Genomic DNA, 16,600 nt, shown 5'->3' with positions numbered 1-16,600 from the left:
ATCACTAATATAACAAACTAGAGGTGGAGGGTATTGTCTGGGGAATTGAGGTTTGACTGAAGCACTGTGTTTCTCATGCTCCATTGCTTCCATAAACTCTCCATTTAATCATTTTTGTGTCTGAGATTTAACCTTTGTTCTTTTTTTTTATACCTGAGAGAGTAGTTTTATTTTCAGACCAAATCCTGAAACAGACTAAACTGGGAAAGATCTGTCTGGCATCACTTTTATTTTGGTCATATTGATCATTTCTGGGCAGTGTGATTTGCATGTATGAGGAACTGCAATGCAGTTAGAATTATTTCTATCACAATTTCTTTGGATACTTAAAATGGTCAGACTGACAGCTACCTATCAGCTTTAATAATTTCTCTTTATCCTGTCAGTACTTTATTTTAACACTTTTATGGACTTGTTCTACTGTCTAAGCTTAGTCATTATTGTACTTTATTGAATTTTGAGCTGTAATATGATACTTGGAAGAAATCCAGATTTTGTTTTGGTTAAAAAATCTATTTACATTGATTTTTAGACAATTATTATTTTTTTGTTGTTGTTGTTTTGGTGCAGATTAATTACCGTTCCAACAACAGACAGTTTCTCATTTGTTGCGTCTTGTGTTTTGTGATTGTTAGAGATTTCTGGGAACTCGGAGGACATCCCTCTGGTGCGCTGGCGGCAGCAGTGGCTGGAGAATGGCACACTTCTCTTCCACATCCACCATCAGGACGGCAGCGTCAACCTACCCGAACCAACCGAAGACCCGGCCAACGATTCCACGAAGGAAGAGCTGCGCATACTTCACATATCTGTGATGGTAAGCATTTTTATTTATTTCAGTCATAAGTACATTGTTATTCGTCTGCCCTGTTGTAATATGTTTGAATTGGCTCACACATGAACCCTAAAGAAAAATAATTGAAAATATTTTGTCAGGGAACCTAACAAAACAAATATTAACTGCATTTTGGGTAAGAAGAGTGGTCAGATGTGTTTCTTTAATTATGCCACCACAGTTTTTGATGTGTCGAAAAATATTGTATCCGATGAAAGATATTTTACCAAATTTTATTGAACACGTATATATCTGTCTACTGTTTGTTTCAGTAATTCTGACACTGTGTAAGATCGACAACGTTAATAATACATTCTAGCCTTCATATGATTTAAAATGACTTTATTCCTGTGATGAGTGTCTGCAACATTCTGAAGGGAACCTATATTGTGAACTTCCTCTATGGAGGCAGAAATGGAGTCAACTGAGGGCAGTTTTCACAACTGAAGTTGAAGTAAACTTTACCTTTTTTGATGTAAGGGAAACATGAGATTATTACAGAGGTACATGAATTCATGAAGTACTAAAATCCAGTAGCTGGGTGTAGATTTTTGCATGCGCCCACCGTATCAGACCTTATCAGCTCTCTTGGCAGAGTAGGAAATGAATCCTTAGAACTCTCCGTTTCCCCCCTCTTGCCCCGAGGAAATGTATATTTATTAGATCTAAGATATGCCACACCTACTCTCAGTGCCCTTTTCTTGCCCAAAGACATTACAATCATGCTGTGATGGATGATATATATTTTCAGACATTGAAAGCTTATAATATCTGCATACACAAATGATTAGTCAGCTTCGGAAGATTTTTGCCAGCGGCTATATCTGCTAACAGAAGCAGGGAGGTACGCTTCAACACCTTCAGACCTAATTTAATTCCAGCTAGATTTAATTTCAGATGTAATGACAAATAACTGGCCTTGTTCTGTCCTCTAAATGCTCTACATGCACTAGGAAACGCCCATCTCCTGGACATACGAGAAAGGATGGTGAAAACATTTCTTCGTGGGAATATGAGGCACAGTGGTTCTTATCTCATTGACTTTACTGTAGTCTCATATTTTTTTTGCTCTCTGCTCTATCTGTATTTCACATCCCATCGCCCTCGGGTCGGCGTCTTTGTGGTTCCTTACCTGCTAATTCGTCACCCCTAAAGCACTGTGGGGGATGGCGGCTCCATAAAGGTGTAGTAAGGGAAAGATTAGCATGCAAATACAAGCAGACTGTAAGGACAGATGGAAGCTGTGCTACCACTGGGCTGCTCAGGCTGCGCTGCAGCCTGCTGCCCAGCTGGAGGCCTCGACCTATAAATCCTAAAGCCATGTCACTAGTTTGGCATCTTGTGGATATGGAAAAAAGTCTGTGAATCAGACTTCCCAGGAAAAGTGATTATAGTATTTTCTTTTTTATCACTATGCTTTACAAGTCACTATTTGAACCAAGACCAGTGCTTTTGGACTGACATTTTCCATTTTATGCCTTTGCCACAACATAAAATTGGGCCTTTGTTCAGGAAAGCAAACTGACAGATCATCAAAATGTCAGCCATATAATTTCTCGTCATATAAAACGTCTTTGTGCTGCAGTACAGTAACTAAAGCAGGTTGATTTTCATCAAATCAATCATTCTGTCAAGCAGTTAGTCTTTTCACTGTAAACCAACTTGCCACATTGAATAAATAAATCAAATCATATAAATGCGGGAGAAAAAAAAAACATGTATCTTATCAGTTTATTATTTTGACAGCTTATGGAAATGGAAGTAAGTTCTCTTTTGATTATATGATACTATTGCTCTTCTGGTGGCAGAAGTTCAAAACGTTTACTAGAGGGTGTCCAAAGACTTTGAAAATATTCTGGTCCAGTTTCTTCAGCAGCTCTGACACAGATCCTGAAAAGAGGGTCGGGGTATTCCAATTACATTTTCAGGTCCCTTCACTGTCCTCTGTCAGGTTCTGATTGTCTGCTTCGATTTTCTCAGAAAGTGTCCATTTATGATCACAGTAGTGTTTTTTTTTTTGACCATATAAATTAATCAGATTTCTATACTCTGATAAATTTACTTCTATTGACTCTCTACTCTGTGATTGTTGATGCTGAGGGGTGTTTACTTAGGTCATGGTCTCTTGAAATTCATGTCATCTCTTTTTTTTGTTTTTCCACATTGCTGTCTGTACAAGCCCTCTAGACATTAGACTTTCTCACAGTATGTTGATGCATCATTTCCAAGAATGTGGTATAATTTAACATATGTTGAAATAAAAAAGAAATAAAATGAAAAACATGTTGCTCTCTGTTTTTACATCTTCTGACTTACTGAATTTTGGACAGTCTTGCAGGATCCACAACACAGAAATGTGGCCTTTCTGAACATTTTGAGTAACAATGCACCAAAAAAAAAAAAAAAAAAGCTTTTACACAGAATGGCAGAACCCAAAGCGACACAATAAAGTTACTTCTTTTGGCTAATGTATGTTATTCAAAGTTGTCAAAATAAATAAAATGTCCATTCTAGAAAAATAATCATGAAAATATTTTAAACCCCTATCAAAATGACATAATTTTTTCATTCTTGGATCAGTCAATCAGTAAATCATTGAGTACTTCCAAACTTACAGATGAAATATTCAAAGCATGGAGATTTTCTCTAGATCTTGAATGGAAATATAGTGGGTCTGTACAATCTGTCTGATCTGCCTGATCCGCCATCCTGGCTGTCATAACACTAAACGTAAATATCGCTTGAATCAGATGCCCAGGATTTTAAGACTCTGAGGCAAGCCAGCCTCGTCACCAGCCAAATTTGGGAGGGGGGAGAGATTAGGTTCAATGGACTGCACAGAAGTCTAGTTCTGAGGCCAGAAAAACGGTCCTAATTGACTACTTTGGACAATTTGTAATATTACTCAGTGAATTAGGTTAATAATCATTTAGTTAATTTGAATTAATGAACCTGCAATGCATTTCTGCGGATGAGTCCTTTTTGAAATGTTTTGCTTTGCGGTTGGACCGGTGCTCTTACATGGTTCAAAGCTTCTCCACTCGGAGTCGCATCAACAAGGTGACCACGGTGTCCTCCACCAGCTGCAGCCGGTCATCAATAATAGATGACTAACCTTGTGCGTGTCTGTACCAACACCAGGTGAGACAGAGACAGTTCAAACACACAGTCTACTTTAACTCGAACTCTACATTTAAAAAAATAAAACCTAAAACTTTTTTCATACCGAGACCGAAAAAAAGAGAAAAAGCTGTATATTTTAATCTGCAACGCGTTGTGTTCTTCTGCAGCATGATTGGTTTATCTACTGAGACTCATAAACTGCATTGTATCTCTGCTGTGCAGATTTCTCCCTTTTTAATTTACAAATTTTAATCAGCTGCTGTTTTGCTACAGGGTCTCGATGGATCAATCCAATCAGCACATAAAGTATGGAGGCATCCAAACCGAGTCAATTACATTATATGATTGCCTAACATTTTTAAGCTTCAGGCTAGATTTGACGTGTCCCTCCAGCCCCCTGACTCTGTTTTGGCTCTATTGTTTTTTTGTTTTTTTTCATGGAGGCCATAAAATCATGTTGTTGTTTTGCAGCAGCAACACAGTGAAAGACGAGCTGAAATGTGGATATCTAAGTGCGAAAGCTTACTAGATGAAGGAATGGAGTACCTGTTGCTGCTGTTCTTTTTAAATGTCCGTTTATGGTCAAAAGCCGTATCGACACTATAAAACAAAAATATAGATACATTTAAGTCTGATATTCGTGACTACAATAGCAAGTCCAATAAACGTGGGATAGCAAGTCCAATAAACGTGGGAGATTTTCCATTGTCATTTTTTTTCCTGGTAGACCTGCTCTGTATTGGTGCACATAATTTCTGTATCCTATTTTGATATTCAGTTTGAAAGATACAATGAAAACCGAACACGCTCTGGTTTGTAGAATCAGCTACAACTGAAGGTGCACATTTTCTACTTCTAAACATTTAAGTATTAAATGGCCTGGGAGCATTCATCGTGTAAAGCACTTTGATTCTTCCAGTTGCTGAAATGTGCAACTTGAATTGTGATGCCTTACATACAATCTCCGATTTCCTGTGACAGTTTTCAATGATGATCTGCTTACATTTTAGTATTGTCTTCTAGTTTTCCTTGTGGATACAAACTGAAACAGGATAAGTTTACTTTGTGTTTCTCTTCTTTTTTTTTCCTGCAAAAACCCTGATAAGACCGTGACAGCAGATTTACAAAAGAAATCAAAGTTATACAGTCTTTTAGAGAAATAAAAGCAATATTATGCCAGAGTCCAGTAGGTTATAATGAACTACTTGCTTTATGTGAGTTTTTGTTAGCTTGTACTAATAATATTTCTAAGAGAATGACTGATGCTCTTAGAAATATGATTTTTGTAACTAATATTTTACTAAATTCACTTTATATTTCTCCTTGGTCCATATAAATGCAGTTAGTATTGTGAATCCTACAACATTGTGTTTCGACCCATGGGATAGTATTAGTATTAATTAGTATTAATGAAAATTTGGGCCAATATCGATATCTGTTATTGATATTGTTCTTATGTCTGATAACTGATCTTTACCATATATGTTGATATGTATATTTTTTTTTCTCTACTGTTTAAATATGTAAAAAAAAAAAGAAAGAAGAAACATCACTGAAGCTGACATCACTTAAAAACAATTTTAAGAGAACAATTTACAACTCTAAAATATGTTGGCTCTTTAAGAACACATACTGATGTCACCCAGTTTTTGTAAGAGGAAATGGTTATTGTGACACTGCTTAGATCTTAGGATTTTGACTTTGCAACCTTCTTAAACCCTGCATTAATCGCATTGATCGCGTAAACCTTCAATCAATGTAGCCCTTCCCACTTGTAAAGCAGTAGCATCTGATGAAAATCAGCACCCAGAGGCGCTCTGTGAGCAACGTAGCAAAACGTGGTTTTGAAAGTCTGCAGAGTGAGACAAACCAATCTATAGCTTCCCACTGAGATTTGAGGAAGACTCAGTCCACCAGTTTTGTTTGTAGTCCTGCTAAATCTCTGGTGTAGACATTTTTTTTTGTTTTGAGAAAGACAAAGAAATATAGAAAAAGACGCCATTCAATTATATTGTCATTGATGCTTTTATTTAATTGATGAATTACCATGAGTTACTTGTAAAAAAGCTATTTTGTTGGACTATATACATTTAAATTTAATTACAATAGTTATCAGGTTAAGGGGCTGCCTAGTTGATTTACAATAAACTGAAAAGGGTGAAAATGTAGATCTTGAAATACCCATGTTTACATCATCTTTTGTAAAATAATCTGCTAACTTATTTAAATTAACAACATTGCATGATGTAGTTTTGTTAACATCACTTTAAATGTAAAAATATCCCTGAAATGTCAGCATTTGGAAAAAAAAACATTTCTTTGTAAGTCTCTGATATCAGAGTTTTTGTTATCCGAGTTTATTGTTGTCACAGCACAGCCGTTTTTCATTTCCTTGCTATTTACAGTCGCACTGCACAAATTAGACAAGAACAAACCATCAGCCAGAGAAACACAAAGCGCCACAACTCAGAGGAAAAGTTAGTCTGACACAAAGTGACGTCAACATCAGTTCATTTCCGCTCTGAGCTGAGATTTCACCCGTGGTCTTAAAAAAAACAACAACCAGCAAGCTCATAATGAACCACATTTGCGTAGGAGCTAGATTGTTATATGCTGCTTGGGCTGCTCATAAATATTATTAAAGTGTAAAAGATGCCAGACTTGTTTTCTCCTAAAAGAAAATCGATTCTTCATTTTTATAACCAATTTAATCTGATATAAAGAACCCCCTTCAATCCTAACTATTGAGAATTAGCAACTTTGCCCTCTTGATGTTTTCTAATATTGAAGCTGCTGTCTCACTGTGGTTGCTCTCACCTCTGAGAAATAAAAGGTCAAATCTCAAGAGCCAATTGCATTTAATCAATAAATGTTAATAGGGTTAAATAAGACATTCATGGAGTTCTTAAGCGACATGAAAACATTTGTTTACCAGCACTAGAAGCACATCTGTGTTAAAGTTGCAAACCTTTACACAGATTAAAATCAGTAATTAAATGTGTCAAACTAGTTGCTCTGATGCAAATTTGTCACAATCTTCACAACTTGCTTTTTCAGGAATAGTTCAGAATTCAGGGAGCCAGGGTTTGACAAAAATGTAAGCAGTTTTTATCTTACTTGCAGAGGAAGGCTCTCTAGTTTTATTCTTTCAACATATTTACTTGGTCTCAGAGAACGAAACTGTCAAGTCTAAGCTAATGTCTAGGTTTTGTAATTGTATCATCGGACCTAGCGTTAAAAATCTCCCTGGCGTCAATTGTCTGGTGTGGATGAAATTTGCTTGCTTGATTTGATTGATTGACTTACTTTATTAAATCCACATCTGAAACATTCACGTGTTACAACAGAAAAAATAGAAACACCAAAAACAAATAAAATGACAGTAAACACAATATAAGGTGTTGATGAGCCAAAGACGATGGATGGAAAGAAAATTATAAATATATATTTTTTAATACACAAATATTATTACTGAATTTAAGAAGCTACGTGTGTGGTTAAAAAATAGAGTTGTTTGTGTATGTTAAACTCATTCTTTTTAAGCTAGTGAGAAGAAAAATATCTTAAAATTATTATTTTGGACACCATCTTTTTCAGGGAACAAGACTTTCTGTCTCATCACAATTCAGCAATCACTGTGGTTATTAATGTTAATAATAACCATACCTCATAGTTTTACAGAGACCGATGCCGATGCTCATGTGCTACTAATATCCTAGCATTCTGTCATACGTTTCTAACTTTTAGTAGTATTTGTGCAAACATCATGTATTGCCGACTCTCATTTCCATCAACCAAATGCATTAGTTACACATGGACAAGTATAAAAATTACTTTTTGATTTGTTCTGTAAGTTAGTAGTTGAAACTTTAAATGTTTGTAGCAATACCACATTCGGAACAGAAATGCACTCAGACTAGTTTGTGTTTATGTGATACTGTAACTTGTGCAGAAAGTATAATTAGGAAGTGAAATAAAAACATACAATGAAAAATGGAGAATTGTCACATGGAAAACTATAACTATGAAGCAAAAGTTGAATCTGAGACGTCGCGCTGTAAGGCATCGGTCTAATTAGCACACCACTGTGCTATTCTGTTGTTCATGATTGTATTAGCATTTATAGTTGTAGCCCATGTTACAGTGGATAACCACAAACATCAAAATGACAGCAGGAATGTTTTCTTTCTTTCTCCTGTAAGAGTGCAGCATGTAAATGTGGAAAAAAGGGCATTTATTTAGTTCGACAGCTTTGTTACCAAACAGTTTTGTCTGAAGGCAACAAGAATATTCTGCAACTGGTTTATTCATTCCTGCATGATTACTCGGTTCCAATGTACCAGGGTGGCAGGGTGACTAATACTAGACCATTACTGTTACTTCACTAATCTAAATGTTTGTGATTTTGCCCATTTTTCCCTTATTTGGCAAGTGTAATTATCAATATCTTTTCACACGAATAACTATAACTGCTATTCTACTTTTCACTACATATTAATACACATTTGGTTTGTAAGCAAATTGATCCTTAGAGCAAGATAAACTACTTGCATTATATTTTCCTTGCAGTGCTTGCAGAGCTTTTTTTTTCATTCATCTGATTTATGAAGCAACTTTACTCATTCCAGGAAAATACCCAATTTTTGGCTACAAATCAGGGATAAATTGTAACTGATTTTTGTCATCGTAATATATGCCAATAATATTGCCAGTGCATGGTCTTCTAAAATTATGCACTCTCTCTCAGTAGCTGTGTTTCTGAAATCAAATTAACACATTAGCAATGAATGCAGCTAAAGTCTTTCCGTAGACAATGTGGAGAGTCAATTGCAAAACGTCTGCACCCTGATGTTGTGGTGATTTGATGAGTTAAAAGAAAAACCTGTGATGGATGTTTTAGAGAATGCAACCACTCATTGGCAGGCATTACTGACCGGGGAGTCTCTTTGATTTCCTGTCAGAATCTCTATGTTGTGCATTTAAAGTTGCTGCTCCCCTCTTTGGTGTCGTCTCACCTCCTGTCTAAAGGCAACATGATGCTTCATTAACATCTTCTATTCTGAAAGTATTATGACATATGGTTTAGTTACATATTTCTAATATCCATCCATCCATTTTCTTCCGCTTATACTATATATCAGTTTTTAAAGACTCGTGGAATCGAATTTGTTGTTTAAACATTTTGTGTGGACATTCAAGTGAGTTTTGATAGGTTTAATTTGTATATTCATTTTAAGTGTGACCAAAGTAATTTGCATGTGTCAAATTGGTAACCATTTATCAAAATACCAGTAAAGTGTACTAGGCCAAAGAATGACACCCATTTAAGTATAGGAATTAGATCTACTATTCTCTTTGAAATTTTGTTTTGAACTTTTGTCCCTTTTAAATGAGCCAGAACTACCTCCTGTGGTTTATATTCTTCAAAGTTTGTTACTCACCACCTGCTCTCTGTTCCTAATTTTCACACCACTTTCTCGATCACCCTCACAGCCATTTAAACCTTCTGTTTTCTGTTCCTCCAACTCACTTCCCTACTTCAGTCCCCATTCCCGCTGCTTTACTTCTCATTAGACTTGTTAAAGATCTTTAAGTATTGTGCCTTTACTCTGCAAGCTAAACCAAGCCCCTATTTGTTTTATATGTATAGGAATTCTAATCTTATTAAATAGATTTAAATACATTACGTGATCTGTAAATGTTTTTCAACCATTTTGAGTTTTCACAGTGACATATGCAACCATAACACAGTTCACATTAATATCTCATCACCACAAAGAGTCTGGTTTTATGCTGTATTAGCTTCAATCAAATGCACCAAATTGAATCAAATGATGTAAGCCAGTCCTCTCATTAATTCTCATTTCCAGTGCAGGAAACCTTGTGGAAAGTGTGTGAAATAGACTTTTGACTTTTACGTTTGTTCAATGTCAAAAATCAGCACCAGAACATTAAAAAATTCTAATATATTGATGGGACACTGACAAAAAATCTTAGACGTCACCCTTGAAATCAATCACAGTAATACCAAATCAGGGATTCAGTATTTGAACTATGTGACCTGATATGAAACTTAATCAGTGTGCCTGGTAGAAATATCAAATTTGATATATTCTGAGAGACAACCTTCCTCTTGCTCTCTTGTAGCTGGCGGATAGTGCAGATGTTTCTGTCTTCCTGATTTTCAATGCCTAACATCCACAAACTAAGTGACAGATTGATAGCTCAGCTCTAATGCTGCTCTGTCAGATTGAGGAAGGCCATTGCTTGCCTTCTCCATTCTGGACTTACATGACAGCAGTGCAAGTCATAAGGAGTGCTGGTGCCATTACAACATCACCCCCTTCCGCTAGTAAGTGGATTATGGGGTTGGAGCGCAGGCATGCCTTGATGTGTGGTTTAGTTTTATTGGCAGCATAAGAGAACACAGTCCACTTAGTCCCCACTTTGATTTCAACTAATGTTGACATTAAACTGTTTTTTTCTCCATATTGCCTGTATTTTCCGCCTCTGTTCAAGGGTGCTAATGCGGGTTGATGGTTTTGAATTGCATTTGTCACCGAGGTTTATTTGATTGAGAACCTTTTGAGGTACTTGACATTTGGCTTCCTATTCTAGTTTACCTTGGGAGGAATAACGTGGTGAACCTGCTTAATGGTAAACCTTAGCTTAATAGTTATTGATATGTTCACGTTTGAACTTTAAAGAATCCTAAAACCTGCGTATTAGAAATATATGCCATCAGTATGCTAATGAAAGTATTTCTCTGGCTTTAAAGTCATCTTTTAGAAAGCATTTTACTGATAGACAGTAATTTTCAAGTTTATTTTCATGATGGCATGACAATTATCATTATGAAATTTCTTTAGCACAGAAAATTGTAAGTTACTGGTACATTCATGTGGATTAGAAAACTCGGGATTCAAAATTCTTACAGCCTAAAATTTTAAGTTGATACAACTTTTGATGGTTACAAAAATGTAGAAATCAAAGCTTGGCAGACTCAAAAGAAAAAAACTTAAATAGTTAATTTGATGTTCTAAACTTAAAAATAAACTAAACTTTAAAATAAGAAAAGCATGTTGAGTAACATGGAATTACTCAATTCAGTATGTTAAAATTAGTGTATAAGCTAAAATTAGCCAAAATGCTAATGTTAGCCTAAATGCTGCCATTCAACATTCGACGCAAAAGTAAAAATCTGATTTATACTTCGTGTCAGTTCGTTACTAGAAAAAAACACTCGTCTCTTAACAGTAAATTAACAATTTAATCCTCACATTGTCAGTCACAGTTGTTGTTATTCTTCCCACTTGCGCGTATTAGGACGCACAATGAGATTTGAGGGTATCAGTGACGTTCATTTCGGATGAATGCGACCTGGACATTAGGTCGCATTTGAATCGGATACGTATCAGATATGGGTCGCATTTGAAAAGAATCCGGCCTGTGCTGTTCAGACTGTCATGAAAAGATCAGATACAGATTACACTACGTCAAAAAGAATCGGAATTGGGTCACTTCAGGCTGCAGTGTGAACGCAGCCTTACTGAAATAATAGAGTGCAAGTTAGAATTTTTTGAGTTTGGCTCGTTTTTTTCACTAATTACGTCGGCATGGTTACTCGAAATATCAACAGAAGTAATAGCCCACATGCCGAGATCCAGCCGCATGTTTGATATATACTGTATATTGTGGTGTGCACGTAGCGGTAGGAGCCACATAAACGGTGAAAGGAAGCGGCAGTTATTTTGAGGTGCAGAGTAATGGGTGCCTTTCATATGCATTGCATGGAGGCATTGAAATGCCTTGCTTTGGAAGGCATTTCAATGCTCTCCTATGCTCTGCTACTGCAGGCCCTAAAAAAAAAAGAAGCAGGTTTTCATGAAACTTCTTATATGCTTGTTTGAAGACAAACTGATTGCTCAGTTTCTGATGAACCGTTGCAGTCATGTCAGCCACTACATTATTTTAACATAATCACCTTGCCATCTACAATGACAAGCAAGTGTTAAATCCAAACCTTCCAGATGTTGCCAAATAATAAAGACTCTGATCATCTTCAGGCTCTAATTTGGAATCCCTTCACACTCATGACTCTGTGAAATGGGTTATTTTTCACACATATGTATTGGTTTCAATTAGTGCGGAGACTGGCATATGTCACAACACAGGTGTGGACTTCCATAATGATGATTTTAGAGAATAGACTGTAGACATTTTTAATTGTATGCTTATCAAATTAAATACATTAAAATATCCCCAATGGTCATTTGGTGATTTCCTTCAAATAAACTGGAATCAATCATGCTATGTAGAGTTGGCTAGGGTTGATCTCTTCATCTAATCCCTTTGTGACTCCTTGATGTTTAGATCAGGGCTTTGTGGGGGGCTTACCATCTGTTACTCCACTCCTTTTTTCTGTCACAAAGGGCACCGTTTAGGATTGTATCTGTACATTTGGTATCATTTTCATGCTTTTGGATAAGTTGGACACAACTAGAATTGTTTACTGAAAGCAATGTTTAATTTGTAACAAAAGTTTTGATTTTATGTACTTTTAAGGCAAACTACAAAAAGTCTGTTTTTATTTTAATTCATAGAAAGTTAATTTATTCTTCAGTTCAAATATATTTCAGTCTATAAATGAAAGTAGTGTTTTTATTGTATTTTTTGCAAATGCCTTGAGTACATTATCAGTATTTGGTGTGTTCTCAATCAATTTTAAAACCTACAGCAGGTGTTGGTTTTGTGTTGGCTGCTTACATCTTATTGATTCATTATGCTGTAAAGACACATTTTTGCTTTAGTTTGAGCAAATCTTGTTTCACACTATTTATTTAGATAGCATGCTGATGTTATCGGAAAATCAGCAATATCCAAATGTTGTGAAAGACACCAAGTGCTTGGCAAACATATCTTTTAATGGCTGCTATCGAGGTAAAATGCTGTTTTGGAACTAAGTTGTAAAGCTTACAGACTTGCGTTTTTGAATTACTTTTGACAAGCACACAAATGTGCTTTGCTGCTTAGCCATCCATTATTCTTTGTAACTTGTTTCAGGCATTATATTTACAAGTGACATTCAGATTTCTGACCTACTATTATATATCAGTAATGCAAGTTTGCATGTTACAGTGTTACAGTCAAGTTAATAACTAAGGTCCACATTACTTTCTCTACGTCAGAAAAATGTTTGTGTTGATCCAAGGTGGTTATTAAACTCGTATTCCTTGAAACTTGGAGCATGAAGCTTAGAAATGTGTAGCTTTTTTACCCTTAATTATCCTGGTCACCACCAACTTTCTCTCATCCTATAAGCAACCTTTGAAACCAACAGTGTGTCTTATGAAATGTTTTTAATTTTGGTTGGATGTAAAGTGCAATTGATAACTAGAAATATCACAGAAATGCCACTACAGGAATACCTCATCAAACTATTTCACATTTGCCCTGCAGCTCAGTGTTTTATAAAGATATGCTACCTTTTGTAAATAGTTCTCCACACGTCTGATGTGGTAGTATAAGCAATTTGATCTCCACTGGCTTTTGAGCCTTTGACATTTATGCAAGTTTTGCTACATGACTCAATAATAAAAGTTGAAATAACATTTATAGAAATTAATCTCATGCAACACTATGCTGAATGATAAATGTTTAATGTGGCTCCAGCTGCTGGCAAGTTTCAGATTAATACTTGCATATCATTATTTGACCTCTTGGGGACACACAGAGGTTGGTGATAACATACCCAGTTGGTCAGATGATCCCTAAATATGGATGGGAAATGAAATAAGATGGGATATCATAGTTAAAGTCATACTATTCTGAATTCTGTAAAATCTATACCCTTGATCCCAGCATGCACACACTATACAAACTACATCCACTTTTAAAAACAACCCACATACTTTAAACATGTGACACTACTGGAAGATTCTCGCTTCTTGATGTGTTTTTCCATGCAGCAACCAAACTGAGTCATTTTGGTGAGATTTCACATGCAGTATTTTATTCAGTGAATGCAAATCAGTAATGAACAATTAATTGATGGAGGCTAATGTGTGTATTTCAAATGTACTTGTCTATATGAACTATACCTCTTTTCAATAAAGCACTCTAATACAGCTTTTGATTAATGTACATATTGATTAATGCAAAGAAAAGAGTTCTATTTAATTGAACGGATCCATTGCAAATAACTTTGTATTGCATAGCTTTACATATTCTCAAAATTAAATATTTTTAGTGAGAAAAATGCAGTTTCTTTGTGTGCCATGTTTTTTGTTTTTTTTTCCACAGAGCAATTTTAGTTGGAGTGGAGTAATTGTTTTCTGTGAATGTCGATAGGGGTCATTATCGGTGACTTGCAGAGAGCTGAACATTTAATTATTGCAAACCAAATGACTCGAGTCTCCTTTCTGACCAGTCTGTATGCAGATTTACTGCATAAGTGGCCCATATCATAGAGTCATTTGTTAATGTCCTTGACAGGGCAGATTAAGCAAACAACACATGCAAATAGGCCTCTCCTTTTCCAATTTTAAATGAATATAAGTAATGGAAATTCATGTTTATTCAAGCTTTGCATTTAATATGTTTGGGCAAAAGGATCTTTTATGGAAATTACTGATTAAAACCCAAGTTTGCATGATAATATTCCATAATTTTCTTTTAAAGGGGCAGCATTATGTATTTTCCAGGCACATAGTGCCAATAGGATAACTGTGTTATCTTCAGTTGTTGTAGCACTTTTGGGATACTCCCCCACCCCCAAAATGCCAAACATGCATAGAAGAAGCAAACCCACATTTCAGGTATGATTTTGATGAGGGACTAACATAATAACATGATACAAAGCTAAAAAAAAAGTTGATTTCACATAATACCTTCTTTAATTATCTGATTTGGTAACTTTTTAATTGAATTCCCTGTAAATTAGTTTGACTTAATCCTGGTTATCATTTTCTGATCAAGCTATTACTTTTTTTTAATCAGGCATATAATGGTTTGCTTAATTTTTTCTGTTGCTTTCTGAAATAATGAAAAAGTGGCATTAGATCATTTTCTTATACATGTCAATTCATTTCTTTTTGCTAAGAAATACAAAGTCACTGACAGCAATTTGGACATGTATTTATGTAGAAATAGTCACTGAGAGATGGTTAAACCAAGTTTTACTTTCTGTCTTATGTAACTTGCAAGTAAATAAAACAAGCACGAAGAAAATAAGTCAGAATTATGGCTTCTTTTAGTTTTTCTCCAGAGCCGGGCCGGCGCTGCGTGTAGGATCAGTGGGGGACTTTTCAGAGAATGTTATGCACAAATTAAGACATTACAATAGCCCAGCCTAAAAGTCAGAAGTTTTAGCATTTAGCCAAAGAGAGAACTCATGTGGTTTGTTTGCTCGATAATTTCTGCATTTCTGCTGTAAGGGATTCATTCCCTTCTTTAAAAATACATCGGTCTCCAGTGGCAAATTGCTGCTGTCTGATTCTCCATACTGTCACCTTGACATTTTCATAACTCTGTTTGACATTTTCCAAATTGCACAATATATCTCATTTTTATTCATTTAGTTGCCCTGCTGCTAGCATCAAATTAGGCATGCATAAGAGGTAAACTGCACATGCTGAACATGTAATGTTATGCCCTTAAGACATACCTTTAGTCCCACACTTCATGTTTCTACTCCACATCATCATTTAAATAACCTTAAACATGCAAATAATGGCATTAGAAACGGAATAGGTCAACGCATTTGATGAACAGTCTTCCCTATATTCAACAAAGACATTATCAAGCTGACAATTGCTCTTGCATTTTCATGTGTTTCCAAAGGCGGTGCTTTTGACCTGTCTTGACTTTGATCCATATCCTGCTTCTTGGCAGGATTTCTTTGACTCTAGACTCGCCGTTTCAGAGCTCTCTTTTACTCTTCCCTGTCGCTGACTCACTCCCTCTTCAGTTTCTGTCTGATTCAGTTTCTTTCCTCTCTACTAACCTGTCCTCGGGGCAAGCTCATCGCCCTTCATCTGTCCATCTTATACCATCCCTAAGCCCTCTGTGGGTGTAGATGTCGCCATATCCCCTTTACCCCGTGGAGTGTCTCACAAGTCATTAAGTCAGAGAGAAAAAAATCCAGATGGAAGTGCTCCTGTGACCTGACCCAATCATTTGCTATCAGTCCTCTCTACACTACAGACATGGAATGAGCTAATATATACCATTGCAGATGACGTTCACGTTTTCACAGTTGGCAGCACTGTTGCTTTGTAAAAATAAGGCCCAGGATTCAAATCCCAGCCTCTGGTATTTATGTGTGGAGTTTTGCAGATTCTCCCTGTGCATTTGTAAATTATTTCTGGGTATGGCAGCTTCCTCCCATAGTCCAAAATTATGATGGCTGGGTTAATTGGTCTTTCTAAATAACCCTTAGGACAAAAACAAAACAAACAAAAAATACATGCACACTTATACTTGTCTCTTTGTTGCTATATGATGACTTGCATGTACTCCCCGCTCTCGTCCAATGACCGCTGGAATATACATACCCGATCCCCATCATCCTGCAAGGACAAGCCATAGGCAATAGAATAATTAAGTCAAGTCTCCAGTTAACATTATTTTCTGTTATGTCAA

At 36.0% G+C, this 16,600-nt stretch overlaps 1 protein-coding gene across 5 annotated transcripts in view; it reads left to right on the top strand.

Annotated features, from left to right (window-relative positions):
• astn1 (astrotactin 1) overlaps nt 1–16,600 on the top strand; it is a 357,456-nt gene that overhangs the window by 67,222 nt on the left and 273,634 nt on the right. For all 5 annotated transcript variants that reach the window (XM_081598137.1, XM_081598141.1, XM_081598140.1 and 2 more), the window contains exon 2: nt 636–817. In XM_081598137.1, the coding sequence (XP_081454263.1) occupies nt 636–817 (182 nt within the window). The remainder of the gene's footprint in view (nt 1–635; nt 818–16,600) is intronic.

The sequence above is a fragment of the Poecilia reticulata genome, chromosome 17, assembly GCF_904066995.2.
Source record: "Poecilia reticulata chromosome 17, P_reticulata-male-v2, whole genome shotgun sequence".
Lineage (NCBI taxonomy): Eukaryota > Metazoa > Chordata > Actinopteri > Cyprinodontiformes > Poeciliidae > Poecilia > Poecilia reticulata.
This window is presented reverse-complemented; position numbering and strand designations above follow the sequence as displayed.